The 15990-nt window shown below is 45.9% G+C and overlaps 1 protein-coding gene across 1 annotated transcript in view; it reads right to left on the reverse strand.

Annotated features, from left to right (window-relative positions):
• Positions 1-15990, reverse strand: part of CPNE2 (copine 2) — an 80348-nt gene that overhangs the window by 25088 nt on the left and 39270 nt on the right. The window contains exons 3-6 of the mRNA XM_083625229.1: positions 11345-11524; positions 9104-9178; positions 2006-2077; positions 195-278 (exon numbers count right to left, since the gene is read on the reverse strand). Of these exons, the coding sequence (XP_083481355.1) occupies positions 195-278; positions 2006-2077; positions 9104-9178; positions 11345-11524 (411 nt within the window). The remainder of the gene's footprint in view (positions 1-194; positions 279-2005; positions 2078-9103; positions 9179-11344; positions 11525-15990) is intronic.

Raw genomic sequence — 15990 nt, forward strand, 5'->3', positions numbered from 1 at the left:
TCTCTTGCAACACAGACACACCCACTCAAGGTGTTTGGGGGACACCTCAGCTTCACTTTGTTCAAAAACATCACCCAAAATATCTGGTCCTTGGCAGCATGGGACACGGACAGAGTGTGATCTTGCTGCAAAACACTGATATTTGCATCTCTCAAAGGGGGAGTTCATTGATGCTAAGAGATGATCCTGCTTACCTCTGTCCTATGGACTAGCATCCATTTCCCATCATCTCCTGGTTTATAAAACTCTAAAAATGGGTCTGATTTTCCAAACAAGTCCTGCAAGGGGGATGAAAGAGGGAAAAATAATCACGACGGCTATACAATTACCCCAGCTCAGCTGCCTCAAATCAGCACCAGGTAACGTAGCATTAGGAGGAGAGAGGAAGTCTTTCCCCTTAGGCTATAAATCAGAGGCACCCAACGTGTCTTGCAGGGTCCTCCCAGTGCTACAATTTGAATGAATAAGAAATGAAGGCCTGTAAATCTTAAGACATCTAAGCACAGGGTAAACAGTAGCATCCACAGATGGTCTGATTTCCCCAAAGCAACAAATATTATTGGCTCAAAATGGTCTCTTGGCACTCACACCGAAATGCAAATCCTCAACAACTTTGGCAGGGTTGCCAGGGACTGTAGTGGTTGGACTTGCACCCTCTACCTCCTCACTGCAGCGTGTTTCGTCAGTGGGCTCCCCAACTGGTGTGTGGACACACCCCAGCAGATGCCCAACCAGGCCAACTCTTGGAACCAGTCCTATATTTAAAGGGCTCCCCAACAGCCATGGCCCAAACTAAATGATACTAGAGAGAACATGACTAATCTCTTAGAGTTTAAGCTGCTGAAAAGCAGCAATGGAGGCTGCAGTCAGGAATGGAAGAGCCGTAGGCAAGAGGGTCTATTAAACCCTTTTCCTTTGCTACTATTGTCCGTGGGAAACTGCAATGCCATCCCAGGCAGCCTTCAGTTGGAGATGTGTTCTTGAAGCGATGAGCATTCACAAGATAATTCCTAGGGAACTAGAGGGTGGGGGAATACATGAAGAGCACAGGCATCTCAGAGGAAAAAAATATGCAATGCAGATAAAAAAAAAGCACCAGGCAGTACGCTTATGGAAGGAGCCATCGACCTTGACTTGCACCACCCTGAAAACAAACTGTCTCTCCTCAGAGTTCTAGGGCTCTCTCTCTCTTTCAACAGGCCTTTCAGAGCTTTGCCTCTTCAAGGGCTGCTTGTTTTCAGTCCGTTTACATACTTTATTTATAGATGCACAGGGGTTTCTCAGAAGTCCATGCAGGGTGTGAATCTCTATTGGTACAGGGACCGATTATTTCGTTTATGCATTAATTCAAAGTCTTTTTTATATCATCCTTCACTCACAATCTGAGGGAGGCTTACAAAAATAAAACCCTAAAAAGCAAATACTTTTTTAAAAAATTGTACAATAAAAGCTATGAAATCATACCGGCAACATAAAACAGCCAGCAGGATTAAAGTTGTATCGGTAAAGCTCAGGAAAATAAAAGGCTGTTTCTGGCAACTGAAAGGAGAGCTGGGTAGGAACCAGAGGCTAATCAACTAAAGGAGGATTTGTGCCCTCCAAGAGAAAGGAAAAGCCTATTTAAGACTCTTTGCTTCCATTTCCTTTGGCAAGTTTCTAGACCTCATGGTATGCAGGCAGGGTAGACAGTTAGAAGGTAAATGAACAGGTCTGGGAAAGGAGAGAATTTGTGTGCCTTATTAAAATTGCTGGCTCCTACACTCCTTTCCTCTACCTCTACTGCATCCCAAGCACAGTTGCCAACTGTTCAGCATTGGTTGAAAAGCCCTTTCGTGTCTGTGCGTGGTCTCTGCTGCACAACACTGGAGGACCGGGCTCCTTCCTTGCATTCAATACTGTGCAGTGCAATGTCAAAACAAGCATTTGTAGCATCACCTAACTGGCTACATGTTGCATCCATATGAATTTTTTTTTGGGGGGGAGAAGCAGGACCCCAAACACGCACCTTTTTATCCAGCTTCCTGCCTGCCATGCTAAGAGTGATCACACGGTTGTCCGACAGCTCTTGAGCTGCTATCTGGAAGGCAAGAGAAAATTCCAGTCATTCTTCACACATTATATGTTTGAGCCCCCAAAGATGAAGAAAAACATAGCTTGTGGAAAAACACAGCTACAGGGAAGGGAGAGGGATGGGATGGCAGAACTCCATTTGCCTAGCACACTTTGGCTCTTCTGTTCCTTATCTTTTCCCCCATTCCAGCTGCTCATCATAGGATTTTTGTAACCAAGAAATCATGCCTGAGTTTTTTTCTTTCCTCCTCCCTCCCAATCCCTTTTCTTTTTGTGTCATATGTTTTAGGTTCTAAATCTGAGGATAAGGGCTGTCTTATCACTGGAATTTGCAAGCTGCTCTGAGAGTCTTTTTTTTCTGGCTGAAGAGCAGTGTGGAAATGCTTTAATTAAATAATCATTCCATCTACTCCCAATGTTCAGGTGTGAGTGCCGCTGCTGCCTATGTAGCCAAAACAACAACAGCCATACAGAGCAGAGAGGTATCTGACAGGATTGAGGGAACCAAAGCTAAAATCTCTTTTATTTGAAAGGGGGGGAAAACACTTTTGGGGGGTTGGGAATCCAAAAACAGTCTTAAGGTGGAGTGAGTTTGCTCAGTGTCCACAGAATGCTGACAGACTGCTGCAGAAAAACTCTGGAAAACTGGATGGCAGGAGAAATGGAACAGAACAAACTGGTGCCCTGCAGACATTTTGGATTAGAATTCCCATCAGCCCTAACCATTGGCCATGCTGGCAAAGGCTGATGCCAAGTATTGTACAAAACATCTGGAGGGTAGATTCTGAAAAAAGAGAGAAAGAAAATAGTGCTTGCACATTTTGCTTCTTTAGGGTCTACAAATGTTAGAAATGCACTTCTAAAAAAGAAAGAAAGAAAACTGGGGACCTGGTGATTATCCAAGGAGGGGCAACTGCTCCCCCCACTGCAGCTGCTCATGTCAGTGGGGGTGTCTCTCCTCTAGTCCCCCCACTCAGATCTTGCTTAGGGGGGGAAATGACATTGACCACAACTGGAAATAGCTCTTCCCTTTGGGCTGCTGTTTACTCTCCAGCATGATCTGAATAAAAAGCAGTGAGTCAGAAAGAGCCTTTGTTGGTGGAGAGAGCACAAGACGAGTTGGTTAATTGCGCCTCTTCTTTGCTCATTAGTGTCATGCGGATGCAGGCCCCGAAGTGAAAAAGCAAAGCTGCACGGGGCCGGAGTATATGATAGGACTAAGTCTACAGACTCCTTGAATCTTAACTTGGTCTTCTACGGATGCATGCAGAGCAGGTGACCAAGATGATCAAGGACCTCAAAGTTTCCTGTGAGGAACGGCTGAGGGAGATGGGGATGTTAAGCCTGGAGAAGAGAAGACTGAGCAGTGATGTGATGGTCAACTTCAAATATCTAAAGAGCTGTCCCATGGAAGATGGAGCAAGCTTGTTTTCTGCCGCTCCAAAGGGTAGGACCCCAACAAATGGATTCAAATGGCAAGAAAGGGGATTCCGATTAAACATTAGGAACATCCTTCCATCAGTAAGAGCTGTTTGGCAATGAAAAAGACTCCCTCAGAAGGTGGAGGACTCTCCTTCATTGGAGGTTTTTAAATGGGGATTGGATGGCCATCTGTCAAGGATTCTATAGTTGCAATTCTATGATTCTATGCGGTCCAGCTTTTACCCCTATCTCTTGGGAAAGCGCAGTGTGTGTGTGTGCTTTCTGCATCTTTGGCAGGCTGATTCAGGAGAGCCAGCAGAGAAGTGACCACAGCACTTGCTCAAAAACCCAAATGTACGTTGCTTTGAAGTTGAGGAACAAGGTTGCCCAACTGCCTTGCTGTCGATGGCATGGGACTGGCTTTCCAGAGTCACCAGATTCCTGGGGACCATGATCTAGTGTTGAGCATCCTGCTTTGAACTGCCTGCAGTTCCATCCTCCAGCCAGCAGCTCTGCTAATCTGAGCAATAGGGTGCCCATGTGCGATGAGTGGGGATCCCTGTCTCAGAGCCTGGTGCTGAGAGACGTCTGTCACTGGCCTCCCTGCGGCTGCTCTGCTTTGGGGTTTATTTTGCATGAACAGGTGCTGAAAGGAACATAGGAGTGAGAGGCGGTTCCAGGCACTGTGGGTGGAAGAGAAGAAGATGCCAAGGCTGCTTTTTCTTTTTCTTTTTTGCAAATGTTCTTCATACTCTTTCTCTCTCTCTCTCCTCCTGAGCACAATGGCTGGATGTCAGTGCTTGCAGCCAGAACAGAGGTTGAGTCCAGCATTTTAATTTTTCCACACAGGAGCCTTATTTTCAACTGAATAAGGGCTGAGGGCCCAGCAACATGGATTTCATCAAACCAGGTGCCCTCCACATGTTCTGGATTATAGCTTCCATCACTGGCATTTCTGGTCCAGGAATTCAGTAGATTTAGCCTAGGCTAGAGCACAGAATTCTGGGAACACAGGTCCAACCGCAAAGTGAAAAAATGTGAGATAATAGAAGACTTGTAGAGTTGGAAGGGACCCCAAGGGACATGGAGTCCAATCCCCTGCAGTGCAGGAAAAGCACCTTGGAAAAGCACATGGAGTCAAGAGAGGAAAGTGGGAAAGAGTGTCACTTTCCTCTTCCAGGTTTATGGAAGTGGCAAAAATGGGGAGAGCAATAGCTGCGGCTCTGTGTTCCGGACACACAAAATTCACAGGTTTCTATGTGAACACACACACACACACACGTTCTCCATCCAGGCAGGCAAGAAGCATCATCCCCAGATCAAGCACACAGTCCAGCTGGGCAAAAGCACTCAGGAAGAGGGCAGGGCAGGGCTGGGGAGAAGGGGCAGTGCCTGAGGAAGAGCCTCCCTTAAGGCCAGGAGGGCCCACATTCAGGCCTCAGGCTCCCCTTCTCCCCTGGCACAGAGAAAGAAAGACTACGTTTCTCATTCTGTGGGAGGAAGACAGCTCCCTCTGAGCAGAGGCAAGCGGCTGCCAGCACAGAAAGCGCATCCTGCACTGGAGGAGGAGGAGGGGGCTGCCTTGCCAGCCTCATCCGGCTGGCCTTGCGACGCTTGCTTCATGCACAACTCGAGCCACCTACACGTGCTGGCAGTCGGTCAGCCCCACTGCCTCGTTCCAGCATGGAGCGTCTCCAGGGAGTTTGCCATTTTGCTGCCCTCGAACAGTTAAACCTCCCCCCCCACTCCACCTTTTCTCCTGGCACAGCAGCACCAAACCACCAGCCCAATGGGACCCAGCTGCATCCTCCTGCCTTCTGTGTAGGTCTCAGCTGTTTCCCTGCTTTTTTAAAAAAAAAGCCCCTCACATTTCCTGTAAAATCTAGTCTGCCTGGTACAGATATTGGGTCTGTGTCTAGTTAGTATGCCCCTTGGAGGCCTGTCTGTTTAATTCCTCGCAAAGCACCATTTACAACAATTTTATTTATTCGTTCATTGCATTTATATCCCACCAGCTCAAAATGGTTTGCATAGTTTTCTTCCTGCCTGTTTTATCCTCACAACAGCCCTGCGAGCAGCCAGTTTTGAACACGGAGTGTTCAAGTTACACCGTTCCCCTCTCTAAATCCACTGTCAGTTTCCTTGCATAGATTTCCTGCTTGATTGGTGACTGGCTGAGTGCATGGGGAGGGCAAGCACAGATGAAGATGCCTTCAGCAGATCCCATGGCATTAAAATCAAGCACACCTGATCAGCAGAGGGAGGTGATAGCCCACCATGGTGCAGCCAAATCAGAGGAGACTGCAATTTGCATCATAAAGCAGCTGCTGTCACCAGCCCATCAAACTGAAAAGGCAAGCCCTGAGCTCAACCTCTTTCTCCACGGCAGTTTTGAGTGCTAGGAACAGCCTTCTCCAACTTGATGACCTCCAGATATTGTTGGACTATAGCTCCTACCATTGCTGACCGCTGGCTGAGGCTGAAGGGAGTTGCAGTCCATCAACATCTGCAGGGCCACAGGCTCCTGACTCATGGGCCAGGATAGCTGGTAGACATTTTATCAATGGGCGTCAATGTCTCACAATTAGGAAGTCCTTAGAGATCTCTCTCCAGGGTGCTGGGCTGGAGGGTGCCTCCACACGGAAGCCTGCTGCCAATACCTTTTCCTTCTCACTCCACTTTAATCATAATCTGGGCTGGTGTGGCATCTTTTAGATATTTCTGAGTTTTATGTACAGATATCCAATGTACCCCATCCACACCAGTGGGAGCTGCATTGCCAAATGCTCCTAAGAACGTAAGATGAGCCTGCTGGATCAGGCTAGTGGCCCATTTAGTCCAGCATCTCCTCCTATAACTATTTTGCCAAGCTATGTAAATATATATATATTTGTTCCTATGGTGGAGGGGGGGAGGAACCACCCACATCAATGAGTATGCTTAAAGCAGCCTGTAACACAGGAAATAGCGATATTTTTATTTTTTCTCCATTTTAATGATGGTCCATCTGGCTGTTTTAATTTGAAGGAGCTGGACGATGTCTGTTTTCCTATCTCTGTTGGGCAGACAATATTAATGGGGCCTTAATTATGTGGATTGCTGCTCACAATTTTTGCCATGCAGGGATTCAGCAGCCAAACTCAGGGCCAGCCTTACCATTGGGCTGAGTGCGACAGCTGCCTCAGGTGGCACATCCTGAGTGGCAGTGAGGGCTTGGAAGGCAGAGGTAGTGTGGACCGTATGCACCCTCTTGAACTAACCTGCTGTCCTCACTTGGACGCTGTCCCATCACCAGTGGTGAAATAAGAGTCAAATGCTAGCCCAGTTAGCTTTTGTGTGTGGAATGTGTTTGTGTGTGTGATCTTGCCCTTTGCCTTAAGCAACGAAGTGTGCTTGGCCAATCCTATCCAAGCTCTTCCTTCTCTCCTGCACTAGAAAAATGTATGCACAATTGCATACATCAAAGCTCAGGAAACACAACAACTGAGCATCCTGCTGTTTCCATTTCAAGATGAAAATATTCTCTGGTGAGTGCCTTCTTGGTCAACATGCATGAAATCATAGAACTGTGGAACTGGAAGGGACTCCAAGGGCCATCTAGACTGATCCCCTGCAATGCAGGAATCACAGCCAGAGAATCCTCAGTGACAGAGCATCTGTTTTGCATGCAGAAGGGCCCAAGTTGACCCCTTTGCATCCCCCAGGTAAGGTTAGGAGAAGCATCTGTCTGCGACCCCAGAGAACCAGTGCCAGTCACCGTGAACAGTACTGATGGACCAATGGTCTGATTTGGTAGAAGGCACCTTCTTATGTTCTCCCATATATTCATGGGCAATTTGTGTGATTGTTCTTGTTTAGCTCCAGCTTGGACTGGTTGTAAGGAAGAAGGCAGGTATCCAGAGACTGGCTATGGGCAGACCGAGGTTGTTTAGGGCAATTCCCCATTTGACATCATAGACCAGCCTCCTCTGCCCACACATCTCAGCAAGCTGGTGACAATACACCAAGATTACTGCAGTGAAGGCAATTCAAGCAACACCATTGTTCACTTTAGATTCAACTTTGCTCAGCAGGAACAAGGTTCCTGGGATAAGAAACATGCACAGAATTTGTGGGTTTCTATTGTAGAGGGAGCCACTTGTCAGGTTACATTTAAAAAGTAAGTTGGAAAAATCCCTTCAAAAACACCTCTGACTCTTTGCCATTTCTCTCTCCTGTTTCCAGTATGGAATCATATAATAAGTCCACAACTTATGCACATTTAACTTCTGCACATTCAACTTTCCGCATGTGGCAAAATATTTTTTTAAAAAAATTAAAAGGGGGCAGAAAGTGGGTGGAAAGGGAAAAATGGTTCCAGGAAAAATGACTTTGGCAAATCCACTTGCCATTGAACCAAATGGGTTTTGACTATACTCAGTTTTGGCTTCAGACGCACTCCATGGAATGCAACCACACACACACACACACACACACACACACCAATATGTAGTGGGTTTACAGTGGCTGAAGGCATTGAAAGCATAGCTGGAAGCAGCAACGGTGAACCCAAGGCTGCAACGCAAGGACCAGTGAGCTAATATGCACAGCATGGCTCATGGTGCATTTGATATATCATGATGATGTATAGGCATCAAGAGTGCAGCAAACAGTTCATTCCAATTGATAATTATAGATGAGAAGGATTGGAGGGAGGTGTGTGTGCGCTTTTAATGCAAGCCAATATCACTTCCTTTCATTTGCAAAACTAGCCAGACATGTCTACAATGGGAAAGGCACTGCTCTGTGTGCACAAGTGTGCAAGAGAGGAAAAACTGTTGCTAAGAAACCTGTTGCTAAGTAGTAAGCCCTGTTCCTCTTACCACTAACACTACTCATCCCCATAAACCAAACCTTTTATTCTGATTTATCTTGCATGTCGCTTATGGGTTTGCAGACTGCGCACAAATTTGCAGAAGAAATAAAGGAGTGCATGGCATATGCATTTTTATGCAAATAGTTTCATATGGACATAAGTCTGAACATTTTTTTAAAACCTGGATGCCACCCAGTCCAAGTGAAGCTTTGTTTCCAGGGTGAGAGGTTTAAGCACGCACTGAAATTTCTGCTTAAGCTTTGCTATGGAAATGAATGAATCAGGACTTGGAAGTTTGGCTGCTCTGGTCCCTTTGGTTGTTGTTTTTGCTCTTCTAATAAAAAATAGAGTAAAACAGAGGGATGGAAGAGGAATTTGTTTTAAATGAGAGGCTGGTTAACTTTCTCTCTCTCTTGAAAAGTATAAAGAGCTGAAGAAGGAATCTGGAAGAGTGGCTCCATTTCCCACTTCTTTCAGTTCTATGTTCTTTTCAGGGCTCAGATCAATTCTACTGGAGCAACCTTTTACTCCAGTTCCTTAGAAAAGTACACTTTGTGTGTTTTTTTCTTTTCGGGTGGGGGGGAGTGTGTAGATCTTGGGGAGTGAAGTGACCAGCCAGGGTGGCTCCCACAGCAGTCATTAAAAAACCAAGGGCTTAAAAAAGATTCCAGCTATATCCCAAATGCAGAACTGGGATTTAAGTTCAGAATCCAAGTCCCCACCCTCTTTATACCACTGCTTTCATGTCCCCCATACCATTATCATTCCTTTTCCCGCTGGCTTCCCGTTCCCCAGGAGGAGTGCTCTTGTCATCTTCTTGCTTGAGACAATCTAAGGGAGAAGAACAGAAAACAAAGGGAGGTCTGTAGCAATGATCTGACAGAGTACAATCCTGGATGTAGTCATTATTATTTATGGTGGCAATGCTAAGTTGTTGCAAGATTTGAGGGATTTAATTTTGACAGATACTAATTTTGACAAATTACTAAAGAAACTATTGTTTGTTGCCCAAAATTAATGTTTTTGATGATGCCAACTTGCCAAAAGAATCGGCCTCATTTATTATCTTGGCATTTGGAACATTAATTGCAAACTCATTGGAAAACAGCCCCAAACCTTACACTGGGCGCTTGGTACCACTCATTCTGGAATCTAGCCAAAATGGAGAAAATGATGCATAATTTGAGATTCTGACAAGGACCAGAAGCTCCAGATACTTTTTATATGATTTGGCATTCCTTTTTACATATACAACAGAACCATCATTTTCAAGGCAACCCTTGTCACAGGCCTGGACAGATCTGGAATGATAGCTGATAATCAGATAATGCTAATATCCTCTACTTGGACTTATAACCCATGTGTGACTGTACTCATTCTACGTGCCTATTTTATAGTTTGTTTTTCCTATTTTAATTTCCATCTGTTGTTATAACTGTTCTCTCCATTTTATTATAAAATGAAATAAAAAATATTCACCCCAAAACAAACTAAAACCAAAAACCCAATACTGGACAGAGTTAAGATCCCTGTTCAAACATGCACTTGCACAACGTGCTGAATGGTGACATTTCATATTTGCTCACATCCTGCCTTGGACCTGCGGAAAACACTCAGCACTGCTGAGGAGAGAAAGAGACGGAAGCACAACAGGAGAGGGCATTTGCAGAGAGCGGCTCAGCAGGCGGACCTGACTTGTGTTCCTGATCTCAGCATGCATGCACCTCATGCCTAAAACCAAGGGATTTATCTCCTTGGTTTTCAAGTTTACGTGGCCAGCAAGGTTGCTAGGGGGTGACAAAGAGAAGGAGTCTTTCCATTCAATCTAACCGCAGGGTTCATCAGGTGCATTGCAACAGTCTAGCCAAACTAAGCTAGCAGAAGCCTGACGTAAAAGTGAAATTAAAGAGAGGGAGAGAATGGCATTCTCAGACGCCATTCAGGCAGCTCCTTCCCAAGGCTATTCATGGGCTGCTCGTGCCTTTGGAGAAAAGGTTGGGCCCAGGAGAAGACTTTGAGGACATTCCAGCAGGCTTCCTGCTAAGTACTGAGGGGCTGAGTGGGGCTCACAGAAAGCCAGCTGGGATCTGCACTCAAAGTGGGGCTTGTTGTGAGTGCCAGTATCCCTTTGCATCAGTAGCTTTAACTGGAGCAGGTGATGGAAAGAATCTTCATCTAGAGGAGAGAAAGAAGAAAAAGAAAAGAAAGAGGATCCAAGAGATGACTGAGAGCAAGAAACCACAGTCACCCCCAAATGGCTTCTCTGTGGTTCTTGGGACATTTGTTCCTGAAATGCAATTCTTCCCATGGTTATGCAAGGCTGACAAATTCTTCATACTTTCTGTGGGGCAGATTTCCCCCCACCATCCTAATTCTCAGTTCTTTAGTCTAACCACCTTGTTTCAAAGCTGCCCTGATGTTTTGCTGTAATGTTAAGTGTAAATTGCTTTGTGAGGTTGCCTGTATCTGAAAGGCAACCTTCGTTATAAGGTTTGGGGAATTGTTTGGAAGATGCCTACAGAGGCTTTTTGGGGAGGGGGGTCACCTAGCGGTTCAGATATTGGCACAGTAAACAAAGACTGGCACTGCTCTACAGAGCACGTAATTTAGCCAATGAGATGTTGTAATGGCTTAGGTGAGTTTTTTTAAAGCATTAGATAAATCAGTGCACAGATGATTGGTCTATTAAATGGAGAATAGGCTTGATAGTGAAACAGGACCTTCACATACAATGGTGGTAAACTAGATTAGATGGGAATAAGCAACAATAGAGCACTGTTACCTTTAATGTCTTGCTGCGGGCTTTCCAAAAGCATAACAGCTGGAAAGAGGACAGAGCTATGATCTAATTCAGGAGGGTCCTGCTTATGTTCCTGTTCCCTGTTCTGCCTTCTAATCTCTTTCGCTGCCTGAAGAACTAGCAACAACTTGCCAATGACCGGCAATACTTTGGAAGCAGAAACTTAGGGATTCCACTAAGCAGGTAGTAACACTCACTGTTCCCAGGGTGCAGGAAAATTCTCCCAAGAAGTCATGTTCGTACAGCTGCATGCTTGACTTGTCTTGGTCAAACAAGGCAAATTTCAGCTTCTGAACCTCCTCAAAGCGATAATCTATGACAAACTTCTTGGAGAAGGCTGGATTGAGGTTGTTCACAGCTGTTTCTGTCCTGTCGATCTACAAATAAAGAATTAGGTTGAACAAGTGAGCCGATCAACGAGTTTAGATCAACGAGCCGATCAACTTTTAGACCGTAGTACAGTTTTTTGTTGAAAAATAATGGTGAAGACAGGTGGAACATTTTTAGGGTGTTGGGGGCAATCTGAAAGTGCTTTTGCTATGTTCAGTCCAGACATATATCTTTCCTCTCCATGGTTGAGTTCTGAACACAAAGGCAATTCTGCAAGGCTGCAGCAGAAGCAGCCTATGAACAGCACTGACAGGCAAGAGCCTGAGATGTTGCCACCCTCTACTCTCCAGGGCAATTTTGCACTAAAAAAAAAAAAGACAAGAAAAGAAAATCATTCCAAAAATGGTTTGAGAAAGGTCATAATATTGATGGTGGTATCCATCTATTTGCAGCCAATCTGCTGTATCCAATGTTAGCCATAGTCACAAGGAGACCAATTGAAATCAATGGCCATGACCAACATAGGTCCATTTCTCTGGGTATGACTAACATAACATGACTAACAGATGCAATCCCATATCAATTTCACATGTGTTTATTCATAATACTGCTACATTCTGTTTTCAACCCATTCTGCAATTAAAAAAAATAAAAATATGGCACACATATTTAAATATGCATTTTAATATTTAGTACATATTTTACTCAATATGTTTATGCATCTCTAAACATATTTAATCAGAAAATGTGTATTTTAATGCATATGGTACATTTTAAAGCCCATGTTCTGTATCATAAATTTCAAAGAATTGAAACATCCAAAATATTATTATGCTCTCTGATTAGACCAGGAAGCGTGCAATACATTAGTTCACTTAAAAAGGCAGGCGCCAGATATTTAAAATGCAAAATCCAGAGGATTTCCATGGATAAATTCATGTTGCACAGGGAAGACCTCTCCCCCTACCAACCCACAAAATATCAACCAGTCTCGATGGGAAAAATGAAAGGTACACTCCATACAGTTCTGGAGCAACTTCTGTGAATAAGAACTACATGGATTTACACCAGTGTAGGCAGCAGAACACCACCTGAAGTCTGGGACTCCTTATTCGGGGGCCATTCAGTCGTTGTGGCCTATCGACCTAGAACATCGATCACAGGTAAGACTCGGAGCACAGCAGTGCTGACCTGCTTATGCAGCAGCCCGAACATTATGTTGTGAACTGCCCTAAGATCTACAAATAAAGGGTGGTATAAAAAAATTAATATATAATAATAGTGATTACTGTGCACATGTTTTGGGGGGGTCATATTGTTTCACTGCATCGTGCTGCAGTTTTGTAGGTTTTTGGAGCCAGCGTAATAATGAGCCCACAATTACAAAATTCAGCTCAGAATTCATCAAGATAATCCACTACAGGAGTGGAAGAATCTCAGGCCCTTGAGACTGCTTAGGCCACACACACACCTGAGACACAGCCTTCCCTGGCCTTGCTTTGTGGCCTCTGCTGGTGATTTTACTTGGCTGGATGTATCCTTGATCTACAATAACAACTCTCATTTGCCTTGATGAAATTGAGATTGTGAGCGCGCATCTACTTCTGCCATACCCTCCACTGGTCTGTGGCCCCCAGAAAGTTGCCCATGAGGAGAACGTGGCCCTCGAGCTGAAAAAGGCTCCCCAGTTTTGGGGGTGGGGGTGCCAGCACTGCTTTGGGTGCCAATATATGCGTGCTTCAACACAAATCAGTTCTCTTTGCTTCAGTAAAGAGACTGAATTCTTCCGCTCTCTCTCTCTCTCTCTTTTTTTGCATGCTCACTTTTAAATTGAACCGATGCAAGAGAAGGAGCAAAGACTCCCTCACACCTCCCACATCTTGCCATGTTGAAATGGCAACATATTTTGCAGGGATCAATAGCAGGGCCTCTTTTCCTCCTTCCTAGGGACTGGTACCAATGTAACTTACTCCATCTGCCTCGCTGGCACCCATTCAAACTCGCAAGGCTTATGAGGGGTGAAGGAAGCGGCAGTGAAGTTTTCACTTTCACATAATTGGCTGTGCTCTTTAATGAAATCTGCATTCCTAGAAAAAGCCCAAGTGAGGAGAATGGCAGGTTTTTGGCTCTCTCGGCTGTGCTTCCTGTGCCAATGCAGGCCTTCAAGGCATAATGCACGACAGAGCCGATGAGGAAGGAGGGAAGGGAAAATCGGAACGTGAGTTTAGACAGCTGCAAGAAGCCTGGGACAGATGACCGCAGGACTCTGCAGATGCACATAAAAAGGTACTCTTCATGGGAGTTGGGAGCCTCAGACACGCAGGCTGAATATGGCCCTGCAGAGCTCTCTATGTGGCCCTCAGGACTCTCTCTAGGGCACATGCCACTTCCCGGTCCTGTTCCAGATCGCCAGCAGTACTAGTCAAAATTGGTGTAGAATGCCAGGCCTACAGGACTGAATGTGGCCCTGCAGGGCACACTATCTGGCCCCCAGAACTCTCCCAGGCCACACACACCCTCAAAAAAGGCCACATCTGTGGGTGTGGGTGCAGAAACCTGACTGAAAAAACAGTAGCCACACTGAAGAAGAAAGTGAACGCCCTGCCCACACCCCTCTTCACCGAATTCCCCCTCTCCTTTCTATTCTCCCTTTATCTCACAAAGAATCCAAACAGTCTCCTGAAGTACGACTTTAAGATATCTTCACTCCCATAAGCAACATGGGAAGCTCGGAAGCAGTACACCTGCTTTAGGGCTGAAAGGGGGTCCCAGGTTGAATCTTCAGCATCTCCAGGGGCCAGGGACTGGCTGGACACTGAGGAGTGGTGGCTATCCAGCCGGATACTGATGAGTTAGGGACTGGGTGGGGGGAGAAGTGGGATTGGAGACTGACTTGGAAGAAGGAATCAGTGAACTGGGGGAGCCTGTGACAGCCAGGAGATGAGAATGAGAGGCAAGAGAAGCTGCAGGATCGGAGAGTGAAGAACAGGTGCAGCAGGAGGGAGAGGCAGGTCAGGCTGGTGTAGAGTCAAGGGCTTCCACACCTCCTCCTCGTGTCCCCACCTATCTTGCTCCACTGTCTCCCTGGACCAGGAGGACTGAAGTGGGAGGAGGAAACAGGTTACACGCAGGTGTAGTTTTCACCTGCTTGAACAGAGCTCAGGTTGGGGAGATACATAAGCAGGGGACGGGGCCTCTCTGTTGCAGCAACTGCCTCATTGGGTTCACACCTGGGAGCAGCTGAGAAACACATAACTGATGGGCATGCCTTTTCCTAACTTGTAAGTGTACTTTTGACAATAAAGAGTTAATTCTTCACTCTCGACTTTCCTTGCTTGACAGGGCCATGACACAAGGAAGGGCTGGGGGAGACCCCAATACTGAGCTAGATGGACCCAATAGCCTGACCCAATATCAGGAAGCTTCTAATGTTCTTATGGTTTTTGGTCTGTCCCCACCTCCCCGGCCCATCCCCAACAGTAAGTCCAAATTCAGTGGCTACTGAGCATGGGGCTGTTGCTGAGCTCTCCCTCCCCACTGCCGAACATTCCTCTAGTTCTGCAACCTTTGGTGTTTTCCCAAAGCTGGCTGATACTTTCCTCTTGTACCTGGGTGGGGATGTACCTGCACATTGAAAATAGGGGAAATGATGAGAATCTCCAAATTATCAGCCCATTTATTTATTTATTCCTCACCTTTCCCCCAGGGAGCGAAAGGTGGCCTACATAGTTCTCCTCTGTCCCATTTAATCCTCATAACAACTCTGTGAGGTAGGTTAGGCTGAGTGTGAGTGACTGGCTCAAGGTCACCTGGGAGCTCCATGGCCCAGTGGGAACCCTGGTCTCCCAGGTCCAAGTCTAACACTCTAACCACTATACCACCACTGGGGGAGGTTTTGCTTCTAAGTCACAGTGCTTTTTGGTCCAAGAGCACAGCTCTCAACGAGGAACACACCTTCCCAGCGCCTTTATAATTACAAATTAAGCCTGGATTCCATGCCTTGTTGTTGAATTACATGGAAAAGGAGGGAGGAGGGGAAAAGACAGAGAAAAAGCTCCGAGAGAAAAAATGACGCAAAAAGGCCCTGTTTCCACACAGCTCCAATTATCCCAAGATAAAGCTCTTTAAAATCACTCAAAATTGCAGGAGTGATTGTATCAAGCGTTAAAAGCCACCTGAAGAGAGACAAGTTGTCTTGGGAGTATTCACTGCCAAGTGGCACACAGCGTGTCCTGCAATGTTTCTCAGATTAAAGGCGCTGCCTTTGGAGCCGAAACCCAGGGCCCGCACGTGCGCAGGGCCCGGCTCCAGCCCCAACACGCTTTTCTTGGCCACAGGCCCTGGAAAACGCTGACACTTCAGAGGCTCACTCGACCTCAAATGGAGCATTTATGTGCTAATGCCTCCTTAACTCTGAAAGGGGCTTCTGTTAGGGATTATGGAAATCAGGCGGGCGTGAGGTGCCTGCTGTCCTGGCAACACATTCCCACAAAATTATACTCCTGAGAGAGAA

This window comes from Podarcis filfolensis (assembly GCF_964270895.1).
Source record: "Podarcis filfolensis genome assembly, chromosome: 8".
Classification (NCBI taxonomy): domain Eukaryota; kingdom Metazoa; phylum Chordata; class Lepidosauria; order Squamata; family Lacertidae; genus Podarcis; species Podarcis filfolensis.